Source organism: Meleagris gallopavo, chromosome 4 (genome assembly GCF_000146605.3).
Source record: "Meleagris gallopavo isolate NT-WF06-2002-E0010 breed Aviagen turkey brand Nicholas breeding stock chromosome 4, Turkey_5.1, whole genome shotgun sequence".
NCBI classification, from domain to species: Eukaryota; Metazoa; Chordata; class Aves; order Galliformes; family Phasianidae; genus Meleagris; species Meleagris gallopavo.
In genome coordinates this window covers 63,194,873-63,221,905 of record NC_015014.2, presented here as the reverse complement: position 1 = coordinate 63,221,905, position 27,033 = coordinate 63,194,873, and the positions used below count along the sequence as shown (strand labels likewise).

Here is a 27,033-nt window from a genome sequence, read left to right as displayed (position 1 = left end):
TTTTTTTTTAAATTCTGTTTTAGAACCTTTTTTTCTTATTTCTCTGCTAATTAGAATTTTAGTCAGATATGCAGTTTTAAAAGTGATATCCACACTCTTTGCCCTGTTACCTTCGTGGCTCAACGCATAGACTGGATGTTAGCAAGATCTCTCCTTTCAGCAAGCTTTATATTTTTTTGTGATCAGCAAGCATGATACAAAAAGTGCCAGCTTTTAATAATTGACTGGTTATACTGATCCCACTAATTTACTTGTTAATAGCTAATTTATAAGTCTTTCTGAAAGGCCTATTGTGATTAGATTCCTTAACAACAGAGCCGTTTTTGCTGGCAAGCATATTATGTCTTTGTTAATTAGTTGTTGCCTTTTAATAGATAAGTGTTTAGAATGGTGTCTGATCATCCAGCTGGATTTTTATTCTCACGTATAGGTGCTGAATAGTCTGTTCATATTGATAAACTTACAGAATGACTGCTTTGGAAAGAGGTTTCAAGCTTGATTAGATGAAATTAAATTAGAAGTTTGATTTTTGTTCTTCTTACCCTTCCAAATGCCATGATTTTTATAGCAAAAGGGTGATTTACGGGCATCGATATTCAGGAGGACATATAATGTTTATCTCATGGCAGTCTGCAATTGTACAAATGTTTACCTACAGTGTTTGCCAAAGCTACTTTTTTTTATTCAGATTTTCTCTGTTGACTAGATAATTTAAACACACTAAAATGCAAAATTTTGCTTTCTTAATAGTGAAGAGGAAAAAAAGTTCAAAAACAGAAGCCAAGGGCACTGTGACTAAAGTAACAGGGAAAAAAATAACGAAGATCATTGGTTTAGGAAAGAAAAAGCCATCAACAGATGAACAGACCTCATCAGCTGAAGAAGATGTTCCAACATGTGGTAAGTTGTTTTTCTTCTTGGGTCTTTAAGGCAGCTTGTGACTAAAAATTTTTAACGTTCTAGCCTAGAAAGTCCCATGAATTTGCTTTTACTGCTGTAATTTTTACCTCTGCATCAGAAAGGTGCACTCAGATTGAAAGACTAGAGTAATCAAGAGAGTAATCAAGAGTTTATTATTCAAAGAGTCTAGAAGACTTTGACTTCTTAAGTAGAAGAGTAGCATAGACTTTGAAGGAAACAAGCTGTTTTCAAACCAATAGGTATAAAATGACTATAGGTTGGATTATAAAATAACTTTATACTTCATTTTAGAAAAAGGTTCCTGGTAAGCAGTCAAGTATTTTTGATGAGTTTATATGCAGTGGCAATGATGACAGTAGCCACCTGGTCTTAGCTGAAGTTATTTAACTTTAATTGTTTGCTCCTAAAATGGTGCCTATTGGGCAAATTTCTAGAAAGCTATTTTAATTGCTGATGTTGATCAGCGCTAATGACAGCTGTAGTGCTTGACAACACCAAGAAAGTACATAAGACAAGACATATAGAAAATGTCTGCTTTGTATCTGAGCTGCTAATGTTTGCCTGCTATTTAGGACTTTTGTAATGCATTTAGCCAGTGTCCTCACAGCTCTGTATTTCTGAACAATGCAGTGCACTGACATTCTCCTCTTTGCCTTTTGGTGCTCCAATATTAAGTAATGGCTATTGATGTGAACAAGTTTGTTCCCATCCTTCTTCCAATCTTTCAAAAAAAAAAATATCCAAAAAACCATGCATGAGAACTGTGAAGTGGTTGCACAGTTTTGAATTTGGCTTGGACTTTTCCCCTTTAATTGATTAGGAAATCTTGGAAAACCCAGAAATCTGTGATTAGGCAGCAGCTGGCAGAAATCCTTGGTGCATGAAGTATAGTAGATGCTTGCCCAGTATGAAAGAAGATTCATGGACCACCAGTGAGAACTTCATAGATTGCAGATGGCTCTCAGGGCCACTTTGGGAATAATTCCCATAAGAAATCCTTGATTCAGTAAGTGTGTGCATATGTCTGTATATCAACTAAGTAAAGATGTGATTTATCAAAGGAACAGCTGGGAAAAGCTGTGTCCAGCCAGATGCATTGTCCAAACCATCTGGCTTTCATAAAACTTCTAACTTCCTGGGTCTCATAGTCTGTTGATTATTCCATATTATGTGAGATGTTAACCACAGCTGTACAATCTAATTCTCACTACTTCTACCATTATTTCAGATATGGGCATAAATATAGCCATTACTATTGTCTGCATTTGGCTACACCACTTGCAGATTTTATAGAAAAATTTAAGTATCTAGGCTTTAGTCATGGCAGGAAGTCTTTGCAAAGTTTCTCACCACCAGAAATTTGTCTGAGTGCAATGCCCTCTGGGAGGTTGCTCCGTAGTTGAAGGCTTTTACACTTTAGAATGTTCTGCCTTACATGAACAAAGGGAAAGCCCAATCACACTGCAGGGGACACCCAGCTAGAGTGGAAACAGAAATCCACCTGCACTTAGAGTCATAACAAGGCTCTTCTCTCAGCATCACTGGTCTTTGGCCACATGAACTAAGTTGGAGAGCTAATGCCCCAACTAGAACAACATTCAAGGCATTTTGGTCAAATTAAGTCTTGCAGATTTAAGTAAGACTATTGTGGAGGAAGAATATGGAGTCCTGCTTATTTAAGCAAAATATGAAGAGTTAGAAGAGCTTTTCTGAGAGCTGCATAAGGAACAGAGTATGGGGAAAAGTAATGTCTGAAAAAGAGACTCTTCAAAACTAGCCAGCTGGCTTGCACATGAAGGGCTTTCCATTTCTAGTGATTCTATTATAATAAACAGCTATACAGATTTTTTTGTTAGAGGAGGAGAGAGAGAAGAGTTGGAGAGGGTGATCATCACAAGGAGCCAAAATCACAGAACTGAGCACATCCTCCTTTTTTATGGCATCTTCTAAGTTATGCGCAATTCTGATCTGCTATATCCTATTGGATCAAGCTTTGACATTGGAATCATGATGTTGGAAGGGAAATCCAGAAAAAATAATAAGTCATAGTTCTAATGAAAACCAAAGATAGCTATCCAACATGATTAAGTGCTTAAATGAAAGTCAGACCTGAGATAGAGGAAAAATCCTGGTCTGTGCAAAGTATCGTTTCTACTTGGTGTGTTTGGAAACAGCAGCATACTGAATTAATATACCTGTAGTGAGGAAACAAAAGTAAAAAACAGTTGATGGGTTTTTTTAGTTTACAAATGAACCAGGACAGAAAAAATTGGACATTCGTTGTCTTGATTTTGATGTTTAGAATGATTATTGCTATGGGACTGAGAAGAAATAACTGCCTATTTAATGACTTTATACGCTAGATAGTGCCTACATCTGACATTCAGAATGATAAGGAAAGCAGGGTTTGTTTAAAATGCTATTTATTCATGGAATTTTGATGTTTTAAGGACATGATTTAGTGGGCAACATTGGTGGTAGGTGGATAGTTGGACTAGGTGATCTTATAAATCTTTCCAAATCTTTGTGATACGATGATTTGGTTCTATGAGTTTGTGATATATTGGGGGGAAAAAAGGAAAAAAACATGTCTTAAAGTTATGCTAAATTAGCTAACTTCATATTTATTTAACTCTTGAGTTTTAAGTATTAATTTACTTCTGTCAACATGAATATTGACCCATTAAATTCTTATTTAAGTGTGTTGCATTCTTCTTTCTACATGAAATCATAAAAGGTAGCACTTGTGTGTAAACCTAACAGTGCTAATCTGTTTCTATTGGCAAAGCAGACATTGAGTGGAGGAATCTTACAAGGTCTGTAGGATACTGTGAATGTTACAAAGGTGTACAATCAATGGATATACACCAGATGGTATATGTATAATCAAGGGATATACAGATGGTATGGTATATCCAGGAGCTTGGCTAATGTAATTGCTATATTGGAGTAAGGAAAAAAAGTCACTCACCCTATCCTGGGCTCACAAGATGAACTCCAGTGGAGTGGCTCTCCAGAGAGATCCTTCCTCACTGGCAGTCAGCTCTTAAATGGGTCTAGGAGAGGTGCAGCCAGGCTCCACCCCTTCCTGCAGCACAGGTGAATTGCCTTCACCTGTGCTCCCGTGGCTGACTCATTGCTCGCCTCAGGTGATTAATCAGAGGTTCAGGCCATAATTCAGCAGCCCCATACAAGAAGTTAAGTCATCACTTAATTACATAACGGGAGCTGTGATTTTCTCAGAAGATTTGGGCAGTCACGGTTATATAGCAAATATAAACTGAGCAGGTGGGTCTTCTGTGAAGAGCTGTATGAACACATCAGCTGTATTTAGCTTGTTAACACTCTTCCTCTCCCATTTAACTGAGGCTTTGATCATCGGTAAGCTCCAGCTTACCCAGCCGCTGCAGTGATAAATACAAAAAAGCCATTTTAAGATGAGCAGGATCACATCCTTACATGATTTTTTGCTAGGTTTTTGGCATAGTGAAATTTTGCATTGAAGAAGTGGGTCAGAATCATTTACTTGTCTTCCTAAAATCCATCTGGTATTCCTATTACAAGAGAAATAACTTCTTTAAGTGATAGCATTATTTTGAAAATAAGTGGATTTTTTTCTTTGTTTGTTTTTCAAAAAAACTTAGGAGTAAAGCATTTCACATTTCATTTCATTGCAGGATATCTCAATGTGCTCTCAAATAACCGTTGGCGTGAGCGCTGGTGCCGAGTGAAAGACAATAAACTCATTTTCCACAAGGACAGGACAGATCTGAAGACACACATTGTTTCTATCCCTCTCCGTGGATGTGAAGTCATCCCAGGACTGGATTCAAAGCATCCTCTGACCTTCCGACTGCTTCGAAACGGGCAGGAGGTTGCTGTTCTTGAGGTGCTGTGGCTCTAATGGCTCTGACTTACAGAGACGACCACAAACTAAATTAGGGAAGCACTGTCAAACAACGTGACATTTCCAAAAATCTGTGGAGTAATGTTAATGTAGAGATGGGTAATAAATACTGAAAGGAGAAAGAAAGATAGGAGTTGTAGGCAAAAGAAGAAATAAGATTTAGGAACAAGTCACGTAATACGCTTCAGAAATGTCTGTAAGAAGCTTTTCCCTGCGTTGACCTTCCTTTGACCTGGTGCTAAATTATCTGTTCTCCTTTCTAGGCATACTTCTTTATCAGAGATATGGTCCTTTTGGGTAAATAACTTAGCTCTAGTTAAATAATGAATCACTGTTGATGGGAACTCTAGAGCTCTTAGCTCTCGTTTGTTTGCTATGTATGTTAACCACTTTTGCTCAGTCTGAATTCGTGTGTTATCTTTCATTAAGAAAGACATTGTGCCAGCAACCTAGTGAGTCTCTTTATACACCTCTGTGTTAGCTGCATAGTAACTGTGTGCTTGTAGGTGTGGGAACAGAGATGAGCACAAAGCTGTGGTCCTTGCAGCCTGGACAGCTGCCAGTCTGACCTGTGGAAGGATCCAGGCTCTGATGGGATCTCATTTCAAGGAGCAGAATTTGACTGAGGATGACTGGCAAACTGGTGTGGGAAATCCTTCTGATCTAGAAAATTGCCTTTGGTGACTATGCCGCTCTGCAACAAATTCAGGAGCAAGTTATAACTGAAAAGTCAAAATGAAACTTCAAAAAATTATGTCAGATCTTGTTTTCAGATCTTGTTAAAATTGGATTTTGAAAAGTGGTTCAGGATTTGGCAGGAGATATTTGTCTATTGTATTTTGAAAAAGAAAAGCCACTTAAGGCCAAGTATAGTGGAGGTCATGGTAATCTCCCATCCTTGCAAGTCCTATTGCATGTGAGCAGTTCACAGTTTGAAAGAAAGCATCTCAAGAATCTGAGAAAGGCCATAAAATATTGAAGGAGTGAGAAATTTAGAAACCTCACACTTTTCTTTTTTCCCTCCTTTTTTTCACTTATTTATTTTGCTACTGTTTAGATTTGAATTTTTAAAAATTAGTTTTAAAGTATTTGTACTTCTGGCACTTGGAGAATAAACACCTTCAGGTAGACATATGCAAATTGAATCTTTCAAAAAACATGACTGAAGTTTCTTCTACTAGTTCAGGTTTTTTTTCCACTTGTTTGTACTTGGCAATAATGTTTAATTCTCAGGATTTATCCTAACTAAAATCTGCCTAGGAAAACAATTCAGTTACAGCTTTCAATTTTCTGAAGTCTAAAATAAACATGACTTGAATCTAAATCCACTAGCCTTAAATGATTATTTTTATTTCTTTTGTGGAGATTGCCCACTTTGTATTACATCATAGCTGATGAGCACGTGGCTTACTTAAAGTGCAGTCCTTCTAGCAAAGCAGATTTAATGAGAAATCCTGGGCTTTCTGACTTCAGCAGAAAGAAACCAGAGCCTCTTGTATAATATGGTCAGCCAAGAAGAATGCTGCATTTTGAAACAATGCTGTGACTACCTCACTTTGGTGGTGGACTAAAGACTTGACATATGGTTTTGCATTCTCCTTACAGGCATCTTCCTCTGAAGACATGGGCAGATGGATAGGGATGCTGCTTGCAGAAACGGGATCTTCGACAGACCCCGGAGCTCTGCACTATGACTACATCGATGTGGAAATGACAGCAAGTGTCATCCAGGCTGCAAAACAGACCTTCTGGTGAGAGGCATTTGGCTACCCTGTTGTTTTCAGTACTATGAGAATTTATATCTGTACATTAAGTCTGGTGCCAGGAGAGCTTATCAAATCCCCTCAGCCTCTTTGCCAGATTTTGAAGTCCTGAAGTGTCTCAGCATTGCAGTATGGTAGATGTGTTTAAGATTATCTTGTTGGCATCTTGCTAAAGCTCTGTTAAATTCAGACACCAGCCAACTTTACTCATGTCTTGACTCATTTTTAAGTGAGTCTCTTTATTAACCACTATATTTTGCTTGAAGCCTTAGAATTAACCCTGGAAAAGGACAATTATGCTGAAAAGTAAATAAATATATGGGTACATTGTTTGCAATCACTTACCTATTCACTATATAATATTTGTGTCTTAACAGAACCACTAGAAGTGTGCATCAAATTTAACTGTGAGTCACCTTCTCAGTGTTTCCTTCTCATGTCCTTTTTTGATTAATTAAGAATTACATCAAGCTAGTTCAATTTCTTTATAGTTCATAATTGGGAAGGTGGAAATTGGGAAGCACTCTTGGGTGCAACACAGAAATTCTGTTTAAAATGCAAATTGGTCCTTCATCACTGATCTTGAGTTAAGAAAAATAACGCATACTTTGTATGTACAGCAATTTACATGTGCAAATGAATTTTGTCACTAAAGCAGTCTCCTGTGGGAAGAGACTCTCATTTTTCCTGGGATTGATGAGACTGTTTAGAAGCAGGAGTGAGGGGATGACTGGGCCACAGTAGATCTCCTCTGCAGATGTACCCTGTGGTTTGCTGGGGTCAGAAGGGAAGTGGCCTGACAAGACAGTTTGGAGAGGTGTCATCCCTCATCTCAGCCAAATGAGACTCCCTACGAATTCAACAAATGTGAAATTTGTGTGACAGTACATTAGAGAATCACACTTCATCTGCCTCTCATAAAAGATCAATAACTCCAAAAAAAGAAAAAGAAAAAGCTTCAGAGTTTTCCTAAAGAGAACACTTTCCACTAGCTATGTGTTAAGAAAGCTACAGCAAGAGAAAACGCCTAGCTTCATTCAGGATCTATCTTGAATGTCTTTAGATGGAAATCAAAGTGACTCCGTGTTACCACAATCCCAGTTCTGTGAAAACCAGATAGTTTTGATAGAATCAAAATGCACTGTGCTTATAGACTTATGTTAATATTTGTTTTGAAGTTAATAGGGTTCAGAAAGTTTATCCTGTGTTGACATGTGTTTTTGCTTCAGTCAGCATCTCACAATAACCACATTTAAGAAAGAAACAGAATGGAAACCTTTCGCCCCCAAATACTGCTTGGCTTTCCTTTTTTGAACAAATGTGATATTAATTGGAGCCAAGTGAAAAAACATATGCAACTAGACCACATGTTAGAAAGGAATGTCAAACAACTTGCAAAATAGCAAAATTCCCCTATTAAAAATTAGTTAAAGTTCACTGGGTGTCTTTAAAAGTCTGTATGAACTTGTCAGAAAGCAACTAGAGTAGCCATATGCTGATGTTCAACTATTCCTAGAAAAAGAGGGAAAATGACAATGATACTAAAATATTATTGCCACCCTTTTTAGAATGAATATTCGTATTCCAAATTAACTGTGGTTGTCATTAAAGGTTTGGTGAACATTCAGTCACTTCAGACTTTCCTGAGATTGATGCTCTGCCAAATAGTTGGTTCTTCATTAATAATCTCATCAATTTTCTGTATGTGAATCATTAGGCTTCTAGGAAAGGCAGAATGAAAATTGTTTCCAAGCAGTTTTCTCCATTGGCTTTCCCATTTAGCAGTTTCAGAATGCAGTTAACTTATGTGGATGCATCTGTAAACTAGTTTAATGAGACTTAGTGTAATAATGTTCATGAAGTGTTTACAGATACTTAGATAAACTTTAGCTTTCTTTGCTGATGGAAACAGTTACGGCAGGTGCATCAGATCTTGTTAATGAATATCCCAGTTTTCAAATGTGCATAATACGCATTGCTTTCAATGAAGCTGCTTAAATAAGCAGAAACACAATAACAGCTCCAAATGTAGTCCTTCAGGCTAACCAGAAACAATTGAGTAATGTTCTTCATTAAGAGAAGCAGTAGATAAATGCATCCCTTTAATAACGTCTAATGAAGTATGAGATAAAACAGTTTTTATCATGGCATTTACGGTAGGCTTTTTATTGTTTGTTTGTTTTAAAAAAGAAAAGCTTCTGGCTAGTGATTACGCCACCTATGCCCTGCCTGTGCATTACTGGGGCTGAGGCAGATCTAAAAGGCTCACTCACACTCAACTCAGCAAGTTCATTCCTCCTGCAAGTCTGGGTCTCCTGTGGCTCAGGTGAGCCATTGCTGGATCAGGTCTGTCTCCCTCAGAATACCTATTTCAATGGTCTAGATGTTATTTCAAAGCCAAAAGTAAGCAAATGTTAAAACCACAGAATTCCTGAGCTCTGGCCAGCACTACAGAAGACCCTCTGAGCTTTAGCAGGGCTTTGTCATATTTTATGAATATCAGCACAGAGCCTGAATAGTCCCATTGTTTGAGATAGAAAGCTTTGTGTTCCCTTTCACGTATACCTGAATCTATAGGAGTTATTTGGAATCTCACTCTATACCTCATTTAGTTTCAGAGCTTGCTAGGAAAGAAAACTAACCCTTGAGATTGTTACAGCCTTTGGGCTTGGATCTTCCAGTTTCTGCATTTTCAGATCTCTGCTCTGAACACAAATCCCACTGTAGTCTGTGATATTATGCATGTGTTCTTCAGAATTCCAGTAAAAGAAGCAACAGTATTGGTTCTGAGGAGAGCAAACAAAAGCAAAATTATCTGTCCCTTTTGAAGCTTTTAGAGGGCTCATTTACTATGTGAAATGCAGTGGTAATGAGAATAGGGACTGTTTGTATGCACAGTTGCCCAGATGGAGAGCTAGGAAGCATAGTGCCATTGTACAAACTCCACACAGCCAAAAGTTCTGACATGGACATGAAAAATCCCCAGAATATGGGGAAGAATGATTAGCAAATTTTCATGGATGTGCTGACTTACATTTCATCAGTTCCACCTTTTTCTCTTTTTCAGCTTTTTGCTAGATTATTCAGTTTTTGCTTGATTATTGCTCCTCCAGATTCCGAGTTTGTGTCCCCCTGACCATGTGTGCACTCAGAAACACCTGCTTCCCCTGCATGCAGACAACAAGGGAATGTTTATGGGATACTGGCAAGTTGGTTTATAACATAGATCAGCAGGTTCCCATGTGAACGTGCCAACGATTGGTTACAGCTGTTGCCATCCTGGCTTTCACACAGTCTTATCCTTGCTCTAAGAATACAGTATGGAAACACATGGTGTAATATTGGCTGCTAGCAGCAACATATGAGTAGCAAAAGAAGGAAAGCTGTCCAGAGCATTCCTGCAGAAGATGAGAATATATGTGCTTCCAGGCTACGGAATCTGACACAGGGAATGTACTACAGAATCATCATTTAGACTTGGGTTCAAGTGCTGTTTTTTATTATTTTTATTTTGTTTTATTCAGTTTTATGAACAGGCGAGTTATATCCACAAATCCATACCGAGGAAGCACTGCCAATGGCTATGCATGTCCGAGTGGAATGGCACTTCATTACGATGATGTTCCCTGCATAAATGGATCGGTAAGAATTGAATTTACGCAGCACAGATGGTTTGCATGTGTTGAATGCATGGACATCTGAAAATTATATTATCTAAAAAGGCCCACTGGGCAGATTCCAAACGAAGTCCTATTTTTCAGACAGGGGACTGCAAACTTCCTTCACACCTATAGAGTATTAGGGGTGTGGGACATATTGCTTACATTAACCTGCACATGAGCCAACATGCATTTAGAAAGCAAGTTGCCTGTTGATGATTTGTTGCCAAGTCCTTGAATATAATACTGACTCAAGGGGATATTTTTCAGATCACACCGAAGCTGGCAAAACTAAGTAGTCAGTTACACCAGGTGCATTTTGGTGTCTGTTAAAAAACATACAGAACATTTTTCTGTCCCTGGGGATGCGTTCCGCATGAGAGCAGGTATTGCACATCCCAAAAGAGAATCACAGGGGTCGATTCCATCCACATAATACACAGAGCTGATCACAGTCAGCTGTGGAATAGTTCTAATGCATAATGGATATTTACCCTTAGTGATATGTGATCCTTACAATTTACAGGGCAGATACAGCTCATGGCAGCTTTTAATTTGGGCTGTTTCGTAAATGCTCCCACTAAGGCTGAGATCAGAAAAATTCATTGTTTCCAAGTGCTAAGTGAACTGCAAGCAAAGTCATCCATCATTTCTTAGTAATGTCAGAAAGATGGTAGAAAAAAAACCCTTTGGGAACTGCATGCAACAGCATGTGGGGCGAGTAGTCTGTGTATAGTTCTTGGATGTGCTCAAGCCTTTGTGTGAGTTGCATACTGCCACAGCCAGGATGGATTAAGGAAGGATATTTGGCAGCCAGGCCCATGATTTCTTTTAAGATTAATTGAATGAATCACTGGAGTATTGTTGTTGAGCTTTCCATTTTTCTGAAGGAAAAAAAAAAAAGGAAAATGACCTGTAGTTATTATTTTAGATAGTTAACTTAGAATGATAATCTTACAGGAAATAAAATGTAATACTAGCATACCAGCAGCTGATATTCACTGCAAATACGTATAGCCTGAAGAAGGAGGAAAAAAAAAAAAAGAAACAGAAAAAAAAACCTTTTGGCATGTGTTAGCAGTTAGGCATTATTACTTTTAACAACTCATGTACCAGATATAATCCCACAGATTCATCTGTGCAGCCCATGAGGGTCTCCCTGTTAACACATTCTCCTTGTGCCCCCCTCAGTGCTGAGCTAATAACTGATGATACAGTCTGTGAGCAGAAAGGATAACAGGATAGCATCAGCTTGCTCATGCAATGGAAAATGCAAACGGCTATGTGCCATGTAATACAATGCTTCCTTTCCATTCTGTGCCTTCTCCCACCTTTCTGAGTAGTTAGCTTCAAGTGTAAGCAGTGAGCATGAGCTTGCTAATTGTGGATGGCTTGCTATGGGTCAGAAATCTTACCAATGTTTTAATTTCACTCAGGTTCTGCATGGTGTATTGTTTACTAACTGCCAAAGTGTGTGTATTGCAGTGGGAACCAGAAGATGGCTTTCCTTCTTCTCGTAGCAGGAACATGGGAGAAGAAATGCTTTATGATAACGCAGGCCTGTACGATAACTTGCCATCTCCAAAAATCTTTGCGCGCTATCCGCCAGCTGACAGGAAAACCAATAGGTTATCTACTGACAAACTCTCCTCTAACCATTACAAACACCCTGTCTCATCCAATCTGTCTTCTGCTCAGTCTGTCACTAATACCTCTGCTGTGGGGAGGGGATCTGTCTCACAGGTACTGTACTATTTAATACTTGATAACGCTTTTTATTTTTTTGGCTGTTCTGTTTATCTGATTGTTATGTTAAGGACGTTGGGCTATTCCAGTCAGTGTGAGCACTGAAGTGCTTGTGGGTCAGTCACCAGACTGCTGCCAATAAAACAGTTTTGCCAAGTGACACATGGGTAAGGCTTTCTTCATGAGCTCATGATGATTTACAGATTGTAGGTAGTACCAAGCAGATAGATGTGGCCTTCCTTGCTTAATCTGAACACGTATGTAGCTTCCGTCTATCTCCTTGGCATACAGTAGTGACTTCAAAATTAAAAAGAAAAAAGAAGTAGCATTGTAAGTGAAAAATGACTCGGTTGTGACAGCAAATTCACATATCTGGAATGATTAAGCTATATATTATATATGTATAATGTGAATATATATAAACAAATACTAAATTATATTATATGCACCATATTTAAATTACTGCCTGTTATTTTCTTCCTGAACTTGGTCTGCTGCATCAGGATTCTCATTCCACTTTCTTTTCAGTCCTCTAAAGGTTTTTGAAGGAGATGTGATGAAGATGCCAGGGCACAGATGTGCTTGGCTAACACATTCTAAGTGGAAATGTGAGGAGTAGGCAGCACAATGTTTCTCATCCTTGGTTTCATTGTTTCATTTTTTTCAATAAGAAAAATTTTTAGAAGCTTGCAGTCGTAGAATAGAAAATAATGTATTAACTCTTAACATTTAAAATTGTGTAACAACTGAATCATTTTGAAACAAAAGCACATGTACCAAATGGTTATATAATAAATAAGAAAGTGTTGAATTTTTCTGTGGCAAACCGTGTTGAGCAATCAATGAGGGCAATCAGTGTTGAAAAAACTTTTGTGTTTCAGGAATATTTACTATATGAAATTATTATAAGGAACAACTATTCTGCCTCACAGTGGCTATATTAGTATAGTAAATGCTTGATGTTCAGATAATTTGGAAACCATGGTGCCACTAGAAATGGAGTGTTCATCCCCTCATTATTCCTGTTCCTGTTGATTTCCCTTCTGGGATCCAGCTAGCAGGCTGCTCTCAGAGACCAAGTCCCTGGAGAATGCTTTGTCTCTAGCTGGATCAATGCAATCTATTAAGGCTCTCTGAGCAGGCTGCTTTTTGTCAAGATTTGCCCTTGATGAGTGGATAACTGCCATGCCAGAGGCACAGGAGTAGCTGAGGCCCATTTGTACTTCTATTTTTAAACAGTTTAAAGGCAAGAAACCTCCTGCAACTGCTAACGGGATCACTGGAAAAGTGAGAACATTAAATAGCCAACCAAAGAAACCTGAATCGGTGTCATGTGTGAAGCGCACAGCATCCAGTAAGTATATCTACTCACTGCTACCACTGTGAATGGAACCATGAAGGTACCCAAGACAGCTGTCTTCTTGGAAAACAAGATGAATAGCCACTATAGCTCTTCTATATCTGAGAGACTGGGCAGGAGATGCCCACCGTGACATTGAATACGAGATACTGTGTGCATTAGTGACTCATTATTACTCCAGCCATGCCATGATATAAAAGGTTGTAATGTGGAGAATGATAAATGTATCTCTGTGGCTGCAAAAAGCCATGAGAGCAGAGGGAAAAAAATTAGTAATGATTCTTCATTTGGAGTGTAGGGTAATTTTGTATTCCTGTGGGAAGAGGAGAGTGAGAAGCTAGGAATGTCATGAGAACATTATGGTGCTCATAAGAAAAATTACTCTTATCTCTAATGAAAAAGATATAACAAAATAATGAAAACAAATGTACAGCTTAAAAGCTTCCTTAGAGAGATGAGATTTCAGACCATAAATAGCAAATTCAGAATATGGATTCTTCTGGGCAGGTGGATTGCCCGTAGGTAATATGAGTACATCCTTTCTGAGATGGAAGTTCAGAAAAGAAATTTTATAGGAAGAAATGAAAATATGAGAAGACTTGTCAAATTTCCAGCCCTCAAATTTTTAGTAATTAAAAACAATCCTAACAGAGATAGTTTTCCTTAAAGAAGAAAAGACAACAAAGAGCTATAGTTGTAATTTTTAACATATGGATTCCAAAATTTGGCTTCTGCTAGTGAAGGAATGAATGTGACTTTTTGAGACTGTGGTAAATTTTTAAGGAGTCATGGATTTAAAGGGAATATAAGAAAATAAAGTTAGGTTTTAGGATTAAAAAATTGTGTCTTTCCAACTACACAAGTCAGTTGACATTGGAGTCGATTGTTGGAGAAAAGGCATCTCAGTTGCCAGTGGCTGACTTAAACTGGTTAGGCAGCTGTTTCTCAGGAATAGTTTAGGTAGAATGGACGGCCTTCAGATATGCAGACAAACTGATCTGTGGGGTGACCTATTTCCTTTAAGTTGCTACAGGAGCAGAGGTATAATTGTGCCTGTGAAATAAATTAGAACAAATATACGTGAGCCAGGAAAAGAAAGCATTTCTATGGGAAATTAAAAAAAAAAAAAAGAAGAAAAGAAGGAAAGAAAGAAAGCTCATAAGTATCAAATAAACCGAGAATGCCATTTTGTTCTATTCAGTCAGGTGAGAAAAGACGTGCTTTAGGTACTAGAAATAGAAATGGAAACTAGGCAAAAAGGGCAAATGTAGTTTTGTAGTTTTTCCTTTGACCACTTCAAATTAAAAATCAGGGCTTCTGAGATAAATAGAAGCCTTCTTTCCTTGCTTTGAACTACAAAGAAGGTTAAGACATTTTTAAAAAACACTGTAATAAAACCTAGAGGTTAAACTGTCTATCCTATAGTATTTCCTTAGCTGTGCTTCAGAGCTCAGTAGGAATCGCATAACTTCAGAAAAAGCCAGTGGAAGATAGATGTCCTCCAGACATGAAGTGCATCATGTGATGTTCAGTTCCAGGGTACAGTTTTGGGTTTTACTGTTAGTTGAACCGAGTCATTGAGGCAACGAGCTGCCTGGACAGCTGAGGAAGCACATGTTCACTCACACACATCTATTCTATAAAGGCTTGATTAACCCGAAGTTAAATTGAGGAGGGTTAAGATTTTTGTATATACTATTTTAACCTGTGACCAAAGTTTAAATGGCAGCAGACAAGGTCCAACTGGATCAAATAAATAATTACCATCTAATATATACAGATGCAGAACAGTACAAATATGGTAAGAATCGTGTGGAGGCTGATGCAAAGAGGTTACAGAGCAAAGAAGAGGAACTGCTAAAGAGGAAAGAAGCGCTGCGGAATAGGCTGGCTCAGCTCCGAAAAGAAAGGAAAGATCTACGTGCTGCCATCGAAGTCAATGCTGGTATGAGATGCTTTTTTGTGCTCAGTCCTGCCTGTGACATTTTGTGATGAAGAGATGCCATTATGTGAAATTTGGTCTTGATGTTAAATTATAGTCTGTAATATCTGTATTTGGTTTTTATACATATACAAATTTTGTATGCAGATGTCTGTGTACATATAGATACACACACCTATGAGATGATAGTGATGCATATGTAAAGCAAGCATAATATGGGAATAATTTTATTGTGGCTAGCTAATTATGTTTTCATTACATGGAAAAATAACAAAGACATTGATTTGCAGTTAGACTTCAAATCTGGGGAAGGAGCCTGAAAGATCGCATTTGCTTCCCGTTGCTAAACTTTTTACATGACAAATGTTTTTTTGCAAATTATGCAACATTCTTGTGAAGTCAGTGATTTTTTGAGCCTTTCTTTTTTTTCTTTTAAAAAAAGAAAAATAATTTTTGTAGAAGTGTCAATTAAAGCTTCCTGTTGAAATAACAACATTGCTGTGAATGACAGGCAGGAAGACCCAAGTGATTCTTGAAGACAAGTTAAAGAAGCTGGAAGAGGAATGTAAGACAAAGGAGGCTGAGCGTGTAAACCTGGAGCTAGAACTGACTGAGGTGAAAGAGAGCCTTAAGAAAGCCCTGGCTGGTGGCATCACACTGGGCTTGGCTATTGAGCCCAAGTCAGGAACATCAAGCCCACAGGTATGCAGATTCCAAGACCACAGGCTAGGAGGCTAGGATGGCTCCATTAAAATAAGTGGGAAGTCAGAGTTTTCCAAAGGTTTATTAAGTACATGAAATAAGTATACAGAATTTTATCTTCATTACCTGTATTCTTCATCTCTGTATGATATACTTTCTAAAGCAATGGGGAGCAAGAAGAAGGGAATCACAAGTTGTATATATGCGGTTAATATTTGTGTTAGGACAACGCACAAAAGCTGACTCACCCTTGTCCTCACTCAGGGTTTGTAGACAGAGTTTGTAAACTGAGATATTTCTCATTCCCAAGGAGAGATTTAAATGCACCATATCATCATGCAGTGACTGAGATCTATTTGTTTTGGTCACACTGTCACCCTTTGCAAAGACTGCATCCTACACATTGGTGATGGAATACGGTATCCCGGCTGAAACAGCTGGGTAGTTGTATCACAGAGATCATAGAGCCATGTGTCAAACCTCCCCATTACCCACTGTCATTTTATTATAGAGAATGAACTTTCATCAGAGAACATACGCTCTATTTCTGTTGTAACTCCTTCTTCATTTACTCATCATGATCATGAAGACAATTTCTTTAAAAGTAGTTTCTGCATTTCTAAGTCTAAGCAATATTGCCTATGTGACTACTTGGAGGAAACTCAATGTGGGGTTTTCACTCTTTATTAGTCTCCAATTTTCAAGCACCGAACTTTGGAAAACTCTCCAATCTCCAGTTGTGATACCAGTGACACCGAGTGCTCAATACCTGTGAACAGTGCAGCAGCTCTGAAGCGACCTCCCTCATCAAACAGTTCTCCATGTCGGGGGCATGTACTTCGAAAAGCAAAGGTGAGAAGACATATATAGTTTTCTTTCTCTGTTCTTTTTCTTACTTACTTTAAAAAAAGGATTTATGTTTACTCATGGAGAGATGAGAGAGAGGGAAATACTGGCTCTTTTTTCTGTGGGTGAAATTTAGCTTTCTGAACTGGCAGTGCCATATCAAGATCATTTGTATTACTTCATCTGTGCTTTATAAATGCTGTCCTCTAGGCAGGAGTGATTTGGGGGAATCATTTGTAGATTAATGATAATCGGATTTAATTCCACTTCTCCCCGTGTTCCTTTCTAACTTTAATTTGCAAGGAAAGTGGTGCGTAGAGTAGACAGTCCATCTAGAATTCAATGTTACACTAAGCTGCATAGCTGAAATTTGTGTGAGAGCTCACAGTTCTGATGGAACACATTATCAAGGCTGATCTTTGCCAGCTATACAAGAAGAGAATAATCCTGCACTATATTAATTGAAAATGCATTGTGCAATTTACCTATTCCTAAAATGCATTTAAAGTAAATCAGTTTAATTTAATTCAACACGTACCAGGCTGAAGTTTGCATTCCTGTTGTAACGCTACAGATTTTTTTAATTTTGTGCTTTATATTTAGTGAGATTTGCATGATCATTCTTGTGGGCTACATTTGCAATAGAACCTAAGCACGTGGGCAGCTCTTAAGTAAGGGTGACAGTGGTAGCACTGGCTCATGCTTTTGTTGATTGGGTAGTTCACTTCTAATTGCAATTATAAGTAATAATAATCATAGACAGCTGTTTCTGTGCCATCCTTTTTTTTTTTTGAAGTAATAAAACATTATTCAAGGTAGTTGTTTTTTTAAAATAACTGTTGTTAAAAGCAGTCACGGTCTTCGTTAATAAAACACATTTACATTATCTGAGCATAAGCCTGGTACTTAAATGTACTAGATACTAAAAAATCATCAGCTTAGCAGATTATTTGGTTCTATGACCCATCTTATTGACTACCTGTGTCTCTTCTAGCCGCCATTAGGCTCTCAATATTGCAGTGAATTAATTCTCCTGCTGGAGCTTATGTGAGTGTGTTTCCACCAGCGTTCCACAACTTCCTCCCTCTTTGCCATGAGCATCAGTAGCCTTTTCTGTTAGTTGGCCTGATTCATTTACATTCAGCTAAGAATAATTAAACGGGGAGTGATTGCTTTCAATTCTTGTTAACTTTGAAGTTTGCTGCTTCTGTTTGAAACTTGGAGAAGAATTTGTGCACTCCAGATCTTATCTTTGAATTCCAATTATGCTGTAATTTGTCTCATAAAGATATCATCTCTAACTACACATTTTTGTTTTGGATTTGCATGTTAGCACAGCATTACTGGGGAAATGTGTCTAGCAGTCAGAGCACAGTCCTGACAAAAAGCAGCATGGATTTTTTTCATGAGTGCTACAGACTGGTCAGGCTCGTTTAATCTTTAGATCTGGAGGAACCTATAAAAACCTGAACAGTGTTGGTGTAAAGAATACTTTACAGCTGTATTTCGTTTTTGTGTTCAGCTTATACCATACAGGAAAAGTCCTGCCGTGCTGTTCGATATCACTGCACTTTGGGTGGCACAATAGGTTGGTCAAGTCCTGTTGGAGGGGAATCATGAATATAAGATTAGATTAATCTGAAAGTCTGTAGAGCTACTAAGTGCATTTCCCACCCTGGGAAAAATAACTCAAAGTATCCAATTCAGCTTTAGCAGCTTTTTCCTGAAAGCCTCATGCACTAAATATTAACAATGAAATTTTGCTGAATTAGACAGTGCAACCCAAGCTGTGCTCAGTCCATTCGCCAGGAGCAGCAGCCAAATCCTGCCATCAGGTATGCATCTGCAGCACACCCGCCTTTCAGTGGGCGTTAAAAGTGCATATGCAAGGGTGGAATTTGGCTCTCAATTCTTCTGGCCTTTTGCAGTTGTGAGTGAGCCCAGGCCTTATAGATGTGGCTAAACAAAAGGAGTCACACGTGAGTATCTCAGAGCAGAACTTGGCTCTCTGCGCATGCATGTCAGTGCAATGTGTGGGAGTGAAACGGATTTCACATCCGTGCTAACACTTGTGTCTTCAGCAGCTGGCAAGTCTCCCAACATTATGGTTGTATAAGCATTCAAATTGTTGTTTTTTCACTCTCTACCCTGCACTGAATGCCTCCCTTTTCACTCTTTCCCTTGCACCAGGATGCTGAGCCCGTCACCAGCCACTCTTGTTTGCAGCCGCCCTCTTGGTAGCCCTGGAGCACTGCACCCTTCTCTGCTGCTGGATTTTTATTTTTTTTTAACTTTTCTTGTAACATACGTGTTTTTAGCATGTTGGGGCATATTTTGGGTCAGTCAGAAGGAATTGTGATTTTGTTAATCTGTGTTGCTGGAAGGAGACTGTAGTAAAATGAGGTCTCCTGGTTTTCCAGCTCCCGACAGGTTGTCGGTGTTGACTTAAACATTCTTTCATTGATTTGAACCTGCAGGAGCAGTGGAAACCAACAGACATTCCTTCTGCACCTGCAAAAGAAGCTGCTGCTCTCGAGGCTTATTCAACACTTCTTTAAAAAAAATTCTCTTCCCAGTTGCTCAGCCACGGACTTCCTGTAGAGCTTTGGCAGCACAGACATAGAGATTATATATTTAACACCCGTTTTAAAAAGTAATCTAGAGTTCATCAATACTGTGTTTAAAATTTAGGTTTGTCATAATTTAAATTGTTAAATTGGATGTTAAGAATGTATTATACTTTAATAAAATTACCTTTTATATGGAAAAAAGCCAGCCAAGCTTAAAAAAAATAGTAAACTTATTTTTCCTGCATTTCTAAAGCCACCAACTGTGACTTTTGATGGTGTTTTATAGTCATAGAGCTGTTTAGCCAAACTAATTCTTTTACCGCTTTCAGCAGCAGAAACAGATATTTACATATATAAATAAAAGTTCTCAGCTAGAGCTCTTAAATAATGTGGAGTGAGCATTAAACTCAGGAATTCAGCTTGAGAGCCAAGTTAGCAAGCTGCCTGCAGAGCATCTCCGCATAGTTGATGGCTGGGAGAGGAATTTGTAGACCCCTGTTCCTGGCTGAGAGCAGCTGTGGGATGGCTCCACAGAGATTACTTCAGTGAGAGGCCAACTCCTTTAGAGCTTCATTATTTCCTATCTCTGTATGGATGTGATTTAGGGAGTTGGTACATCATAGATGTACTAAGCTGAGCCCAGCTTTCTTTATCTCCTCTGCTCCATTGTATTGTTAGGAAGTACTGTAGCTATCAGCCGAATCAATAGCCTCAAGTTTGATTTAACAGGGTGTTTAACCATAGCAATCTTACTGTGATTTTTCACTTACCAAGCAGAAGAAGTGGGGTCAAGTGCATCCTCAGCAAGTTTGCTGATGATACCAGGCTGTGGGGTGTGGTCTAGAGGGAGCTAGACAGACTTGAGCAGTGGGACCAGATGAACTTCATGAGGTTCAACAAATGTAAATGCAAGGTGGGTTGAGGCAACATCCACCAGCAATACAAGCTGGGGGGTGAAAGGATTGAGTGCAGCTCTGCTGAAAAAGACCTGGAGGTAACAGTCGATGGGAAGCTGTATGTGACCCAGCAGCCCAGAAAGCCGCCTATATACTGGGCTGCATCAAAAGAAGTGTGGCCAGCAGGGCGGGAGAGGTGATCCTGCCCCTCTGCTCTGTGCTGGTGAAGCCTCACCTGGAGTGCTGTATCCAGATGTGGAGTCCTCAGTACAGGAGAGACATGGACCTGCTGGAGCACATCCAGAGGAGGGCTACAAAAATGCTCCAATAGATGGAACAGCTCTCCTACAAGGACAGGCTGAGAGTGCTGGGGCTGTTCATCCTGGAGAAGAGAAGGCTTTAAGGTGACCTGATAGTGGCGTTTCAGTGTCTAGAGGGGAGCTACAGGAAAGAAGAGGACAGACGTTTCAGCAGGGTCTGTGATGATAGAAAAAGGGAAATGGCTGCAAGCTTAGGGAGAGGAGATTTAGGTTGGATATAAGGAAAAAGTTTTTTTTTTTACAGTGAGGGTGGTGAGGCACTGGCACAGGTTGCCCAGAGATGTGGTGGATGCCCCATCCTTGGAGACTTTCAAGGTGAGGTTGGATCGTGCCCAGGACAACCTGATGTAGCTGTGGATGTCTCTATTGCAGGGGAGTTGGACTGGATGACCTCTAAAGGTCCCCTTCAACTCTAGGGGTTCTATGATTCTATGATAAAAAGTTCCAGTAATAACATTTTTCTTTTAAATATATGAAAGCGTTACAGATTGCATGCTTTGCAGTGGTTGGTAACATTCATTATCCTCAGCTAAGAGGCAGGGAAACGGAGCTATAGAAAAGCAAAAAGATTTCTAAAATTTAATGAGCAGTAGATCAACTTAGATTCTGTATATAGGAAACAAATGTAGTGTTAACTATTCGATTTACTTTACCCTACCTAAATCTCTTTCCTTTTTTTTGTCATATAAATGTGTGCCTATCAGGAATTTTGTTAAAAAATAAAAAATTTTTAGAAATGGAAGAGAATAGCAATCACTGTATGTCAGCCATAACAGATATTAAATGCTTGCTTCTCTCTCACATATGTAACGTAGAAAGCCCTAGAAAGCACTAGGAAAAGGTTTCCAGGTGTAGTTGAATGGGGTGGAAAGTGGAAACTGACTGTCAGGTTTTAGCATTCTCTAACTAATTTGAGGGCTAATGGCGGAATCCAGTAGTGTCAGTGAAAAAACTGTTACTGACCTCAGCTGGCTTTGGCTTAGCACATCTGATGACAATGGTGAAATATCTTGATTTCTCTAACATTTTCCATATTTCTTTCCCCCCTTTCAGGAATGGGAGATGAAAAACGGAACATAAGTACAGCAAAACCACTCACTTCCATAAAGGCCTTGCCTATTATGGACCACAACATAGGCTGCAAAGGACTCATCCGGTGTATCAAGCGATACAACATAAGAAGTTTTATAATTCTGTTAAGTTAATGGTAGCTTGGCGCTAATTTGCCTGTATTCCCTCTACTGTATTGCTGTGTAACTACATGTGCCCCTTTTTATTACCTGTAACTCTTTATTTCCAGCTTCACTGGTAATGCAAATGGAAACCAAAAAGCAAACCAACCGTAGTAAGTAAAAAGAGGCATATAGTTGCAATTGAAAGTTTACTTTCTGAAACAGTACAGACCAGCAGTGTGAATTACATTGCATCAAATGGCCTGAACAGCACTGAAGACTGGTGCATTATTTAAGACAGATGTGAACTCATTTCAGATAAGTACTCTTGCAGGTGACACTGCTTTGGAGAGCTCTGCATGACACAGAGGTAGCTGAGGCAAGTGGTCACATTGCTACTAGTGGTCCATGTGGCAAAAGAAAACTGAAGAAATGGCTTCACATGAATGGCATGACCTGCTTGGACTGGGAAGTGGGGAGTTCATCACTGCTACTGCCTTGATGGCAGTGAGAGACAGTGGAATGACACAACTCAGCTGAGAAGAGTTTTCAGATACTTTTTAAGGTAGATTTTTGTCATTGGAAAATAAAAAGCTTCCACACATTGAAAAAAATAGATTTTAGTACATTAGCTTTATTCTGAGGCACCAGTCATTTTCAAAAGGCTTGTTGCCTAGCAGTGATTCATTTCTGATTTTGTTAGAAGGCAAACAGGTATTTTTAGATATTGCTTCTTTTCTATGCTTTTTGAAAAAGAAAAAGAAATGTAATTGAAATTAATCCTCAACAGATAATGGCAACTCAGAATAGCTTTTGAGGTCAGTCATGTATTTTTTTTTAAATATAGTATTGTTAAACTTGAGTTATAGAACACTGCTGTACTTCATTTTCTTCGCCTTTTCAGACCTCAGCTGTTATTTTTGAGGAAAACAAGACTGAAAGGATGATAATTTCAAGGCTTTTTTATAAACATTTTTACAAAGAATTGGGGATTTTCTCAGACAGAAGTCGGATTACTAGGAAACAGTATCTTGCATTTTAGTCTGTGACATTATAGACGTGTTCATCTTTGTCTGTGTGTGTCACTCCTGTGAAATTACATGCATTAAATTGCCAGCTGAAGCCTTTCAAAATCTCAAGATTGGCATAAGATAGAAAAAAACAACGTGTAACAAATTGGGGTTTTTATTCTCTTTGTTTGTTTTTTTAAGCTTCTGGAAAGCCTTCAGTCATGTTCTCAACATTTTTCTCCTCAACTGTGAAGATTAAAAAACTAATTTAAAAAAATTGAAATACTACTCATATTTTGAGATAATTGGAGAAGTTAGGGCTGGAAACTTGATAGATGATTAGGACTTGCAATTAAAGTCGCAGAAGCAGGCAATGCAGTAGTTATCAAGGATAGCAAATCTCTTTACGGTCCAGGCCCACAGGTTGCCTCTTCTCTTTAGGAAGAACTGTAATTCCTGAAGCCTAGACAGGTTGTGACAGCTGATGTGGTCAGCTGAGCATTCAGCTCATCCCTGACCTGCTGCATCAGAGGAACTCCTGTGGGAGCTGTTTGGATCAGTAAACCCAGGGCCCCAGCGCTGAACTGTCAGAAAGTCTCAATGCATGGCAGCTCCCTCCAATCAGGCCGCCGTGAATGCCAAGTGCTTTTGAAAAGTGGGTCTGTAACAGTCTACATGCAAGGGCTAAATCCTGTTCCCAAATGCAGTTAGGGATCTAATTGACCTTAGCAGAGGAGAAATGGGGCTCAAAATTAGAGAAGGCTCTTTGCTTCTTGGGACTGTGCTTTGCACAAGGTGCCACGAGAATGCGAATATAATGGGAAAAAAATATCAATGTGGTTCTCTGTGAAACCAGGATATATGTATATTTTTTTTATATTAGTTTAGGTCTGCTTACTTATTAACTCTTTAAGTGGAGAGCACATCCCATACTGTATGACTATGGACTAAGCAGTATCAAGTTCCCATAAATTTTAGCAGAAATAAATTTGAAAGAAAAGTAAGTTCATTTAGGCTTTTTATTTCAAATTAAGTTATTTATTTGTATATTTCAATAAATATTTATTTTATATCTGTACATATTTATGATGCAAATTAGGCTTCTAGTCAACATTTGCAAAGATGTAACAGTTGCCATTAAGTGGTCCCACAACAAGTAATGCAGAGTAATCAAAAGTAATCAAATTCAGTTCATTTGAGTCAATCTTATTTACCCAATATTGGTGTTGTATCTTCCACCCCCTTTCACCTTTCCTCCTGCAAAGGGTCCTTAAAGCCATCCCCCCTTCCCCCTTATCCTTTAGTGACATATCTATTCTATATAATAGCCAAGGTTTTGAAAGGATGAAACAACAAAAAACAACTCTGGAAATAACCTCTTGATAGACCACATCCAGTGCTGTGAAATACGTTCCATTTTGTTTAACAGTGCTGTTGCTGTGTGATTTATATAAAAAGCAGCAGAGCTTGTATTTTCCACATTTTTATGATTTCAGGATCACCAGACAAAGTCAGCGATAGTATGACTTTTTTAATGGAAAAATATTGTATTTTAAACCATTGCATATCTATGTCTTTTGAGAAGATGTTATACTCGTGCTTCCTCAAACTCTTGTTACTGTACCAGGTGCTTTGAAATTTTTTTTTAATAAATAAGTGATGATTTTTTAAAGACAACATCATAATCTTGGGGGATCAGATGTGTTTTTTTTAATGAGGTGATTGTGGTAATTTGATTTTTCAGATGGAGAGTACTTAATTTACTATCTTTTTTTTTTTCATTTAAGACACTTTCAAACTAATTGGCCAGGCTGTGTGTTGTAAGATAATGTTCTCATATTAAGAATGTAATTATTTCCTTATTGTATTTTTTAAAAACAAAATCATATTTAAAAATCTCTGTGAAAAAACCATGAAAGAAACATGAAAAAAGTTTTTGTTTTATTTTTGTTATTGGATATGTTGGCGGTGCCCATTATAATTGACTGTAAATATAGTCTTTCTACTGTATTTCTCAATGTATTTAATTTTGTCTTTTGGCACACATCCATAGAAACTTCTTTTTTTAAAAAAAAGTCCAAACCAGACCCACCTACAAACGTGTGTCTTAGTAGCTTCAACTAACTTTATGCCTTTCTAGTTTATTCTTCAGAAAGTCTTGCAGAGTGTGAAAAAAGACAGGCACCTGGTAGGTGCGACAGATCCAAGACCATTATTAATAAAGTTACGTGTCATAAATATGTATTTGTATTGTTGTTTCTTGGTATTTATCCTAATAATAGGTACATAGCATCTTAGCATGGTACCCACAACAGTCACCCTGAACAGAATATGATTATTCCCTATCAGTCAGTTGAAAAATGCATGGATAATATAGAATTAGTATCACATCCATCCCCATGAAACTGCAGTGAAGTTCTTATATGGGAACTGTTGAGTCATGGCCTGAACCACTGATTGAGCACCTGGGGAAAGGACCTGGTCAGCCCTGAGAGCACAGGTGAAGGCAATTCAGCTGTGCAGCTAGAAGGGGGTGTGGCCTGACTACACCTCTCTTAGACCTCATTTAAGGGCTACTGCCACTGGGGATGGATCTCTTTCTGGAGATCCCTCCTACGTGAAGATTTCTACTGTGAACCTGGAATCTTCTGATACAGGTGAGCAATCTTCTTCCCTTCCTTTATAGCATTTTTCTGTCATGCTGGTCCTTCTGTCATCTTATTTTTGTTGTAACGCTTTTCCCATTGTATTGATCTTTCTAATTGCTACACCTGCTGCAACTTGAATATACTGTGAGAGCTCAGCAATGGAAGTTCAGTGTATTTAGAGCCTGTAGCAGAAGCTCATCCTGCTTATCTACTGTTACTTCATCTTTTGCTTAGATGTCAAACCCTATTAATAAGTATCATAAAACTGTATAACAATAAGAATTACCCCCAAGAAATTAAAGAATCAGACCAATCTAATAATCAGGCTGAATAACGTTGAGTGTATCAATTCCTTACATATGACTGACAGATTAGACTGCAAAGTGATGAGCCATAATTATGCTTTGTTACTTTTTCTAGATTTAGCTCTCACACCCACCACCTTAAACATGACATTCAGTAATAAGTAGGAAATACATTTCATCTTACTAAACTCAGGGAAGCAATATTATAAACTAGTGCCTATTTGGCTTTTTGTACTCACAACCTCCTAGACCTAAGGAGGAAAGGATGGCCAGTATATGTAAAAAATATCATGGTGCTATAACTAATAAGAATTGTGTTGCAAATAAACACAGCTTTTTGTTATTAAGGCCTATAACACTACCTTTTGCAATTAAAAACCTTCCACCTCAAAAGCAAAGCAAATTGTTAACATTTTTCTTGATAAAATAAAAATGTTTGTAGGGCAAATATATAGTGAACAAGTTGTACTTATGTATGGGAGCTATTGAATCAGGGCCTGAACCTCTGATTGATCACCTGAGGCAAGCAGTGAGTTGGCAGTGGGAGCACAGGTGAAGACAATTAGGCAACTCAGCTGTGTGAATGGAAGGGGTGGAGCCTGGTTCCACCTCTCCTAGACCCCATTTAAGGGCTGACTGCCACTGAGGAAGGATCACTCTCTGGAATTCACTCCTCTTGCAGTCTTTTCTTGTGAGCTTAGGACGTGCGTAAGCTTTTCCATTTATTTCCAATTATCCGTTTCCAACTTAAGAGTCTTTCCAGCTATATTTTTTCTAAAGTCCAGCCTAACTTCTCTGTATATTTGTCAATTATACATCTATATACTTGTTGACTGACTATAATATGTTTTATAAGTGTGTATATAATGTAGTACAATACTTGTCATATGTAATATAGAATCATTATGGTTGGAAAAGACCACTAAGATCATCTAGTCCAACAGCAACCAGTCTCCACCGTGCCCACTAAACTGTGTCCCCCAGTACCACGTCTACAGATTTCCTGAGCACCAGCAGAGATGGTGACTGGCACCATTTCCCTGGGCAGTGTTTTTCATTACAAGATGAAGTTCTTCCTAATATCTAACCTGAACTTCTTTTCGTGCAACTTAAGGCCATTACTTCTCATTCTGTCACTGATTACCTGGTAGAAGAAGCCAACCTCTTATTGCAGTATAATAACATCTAAACAAAACTTACAAAATAAGTATCTTACATTACTTAAGCTCATGACCTAAAATTGCCTTATAAAAGAATGTTGAAAGT

General features: G+C 38.4%; 2 protein-coding genes across 5 annotated transcripts in view; one reads left to right on the top strand and one right to left on the bottom strand.

Annotated features, from left to right (window-relative positions):
- LOC104910876 (VPS10 domain-containing receptor SorCS2-like) overlaps positions 1 to 590 on the bottom strand; it is a 48,907-nt gene extending 48,317 nt beyond the window's left edge. Inside the window, exon 1 of the mRNA XM_019615168.2 lies at positions 543 to 590. Coding sequence (XP_019470713.1) covers positions 543 to 590 — 48 coding nt within the window. The remainder of the gene's footprint in view (positions 1 to 542) is intronic.
- Positions 591 to 710: 120 nt separating this feature from the next.
- AFAP1 (actin filament associated protein 1) lies at positions 711 to 25,056 on the top strand. Of its 4 annotated transcripts, XM_031553212.1 has the most exons (12): positions 711 to 900; positions 4,599 to 4,810; positions 6,434 to 6,579; positions 10,116 to 10,233; positions 11,736 to 11,993; positions 13,236 to 13,350; positions 15,137 to 15,301; positions 15,810 to 16,000; positions 16,691 to 16,852; positions 18,619 to 18,681; positions 18,775 to 18,825; positions 21,686 to 25,056. In XM_031553212.1, the coding sequence occupies exons 1-11, from the start codon at positions 726 to 728 to the stop codon at positions 18,778 to 18,780; spliced, it is 1,611 nt and encodes a 536-aa protein (XP_031409072.1). In that variant the 5' UTR covers positions 711 to 725; the 3' UTR covers positions 18,781 to 18,825; positions 21,686 to 25,056. The 4 variants fall into 4 exon arrangements, with proteins under 4 accessions (XP_031409072.1, XP_031409071.1, XP_031409073.1 ...); XM_031553211.1 differs by having other exon boundaries at positions 18,619 to 18,825; XM_019615011.2 differs by lacking the exon at positions 711 to 900 and adding an exon at positions 4,218 to 4,302 and having other exon boundaries at positions 18,619 to 18,825.
- The last annotated feature ends 1,977 nt before the right edge of the window (positions 25,057 to 27,033 follow it).

Coding starts and splice junctions, on each gene's coding strand:
- AFAP1 (XM_031553211.1), top strand. CDS start 726: ATGCAAAATTTTGCTTTCTTAATAGTGAAGAGGAAAAAAAGTTCAAAA. Junction 11,994..13,235: donor GGAGGGGATCTGTCTCACAG/GTACTGTACTAT, acceptor ATTTTTAAACAG/TTTAAAGGCAAGAAACCTCC. Junction 16,853..18,618: donor ATGTACTTCGAAAAGCAAAG/GTGAGAAGACAT, acceptor TTGCTGAATTAG/ACAGTGCAACCCAAGCTGTG.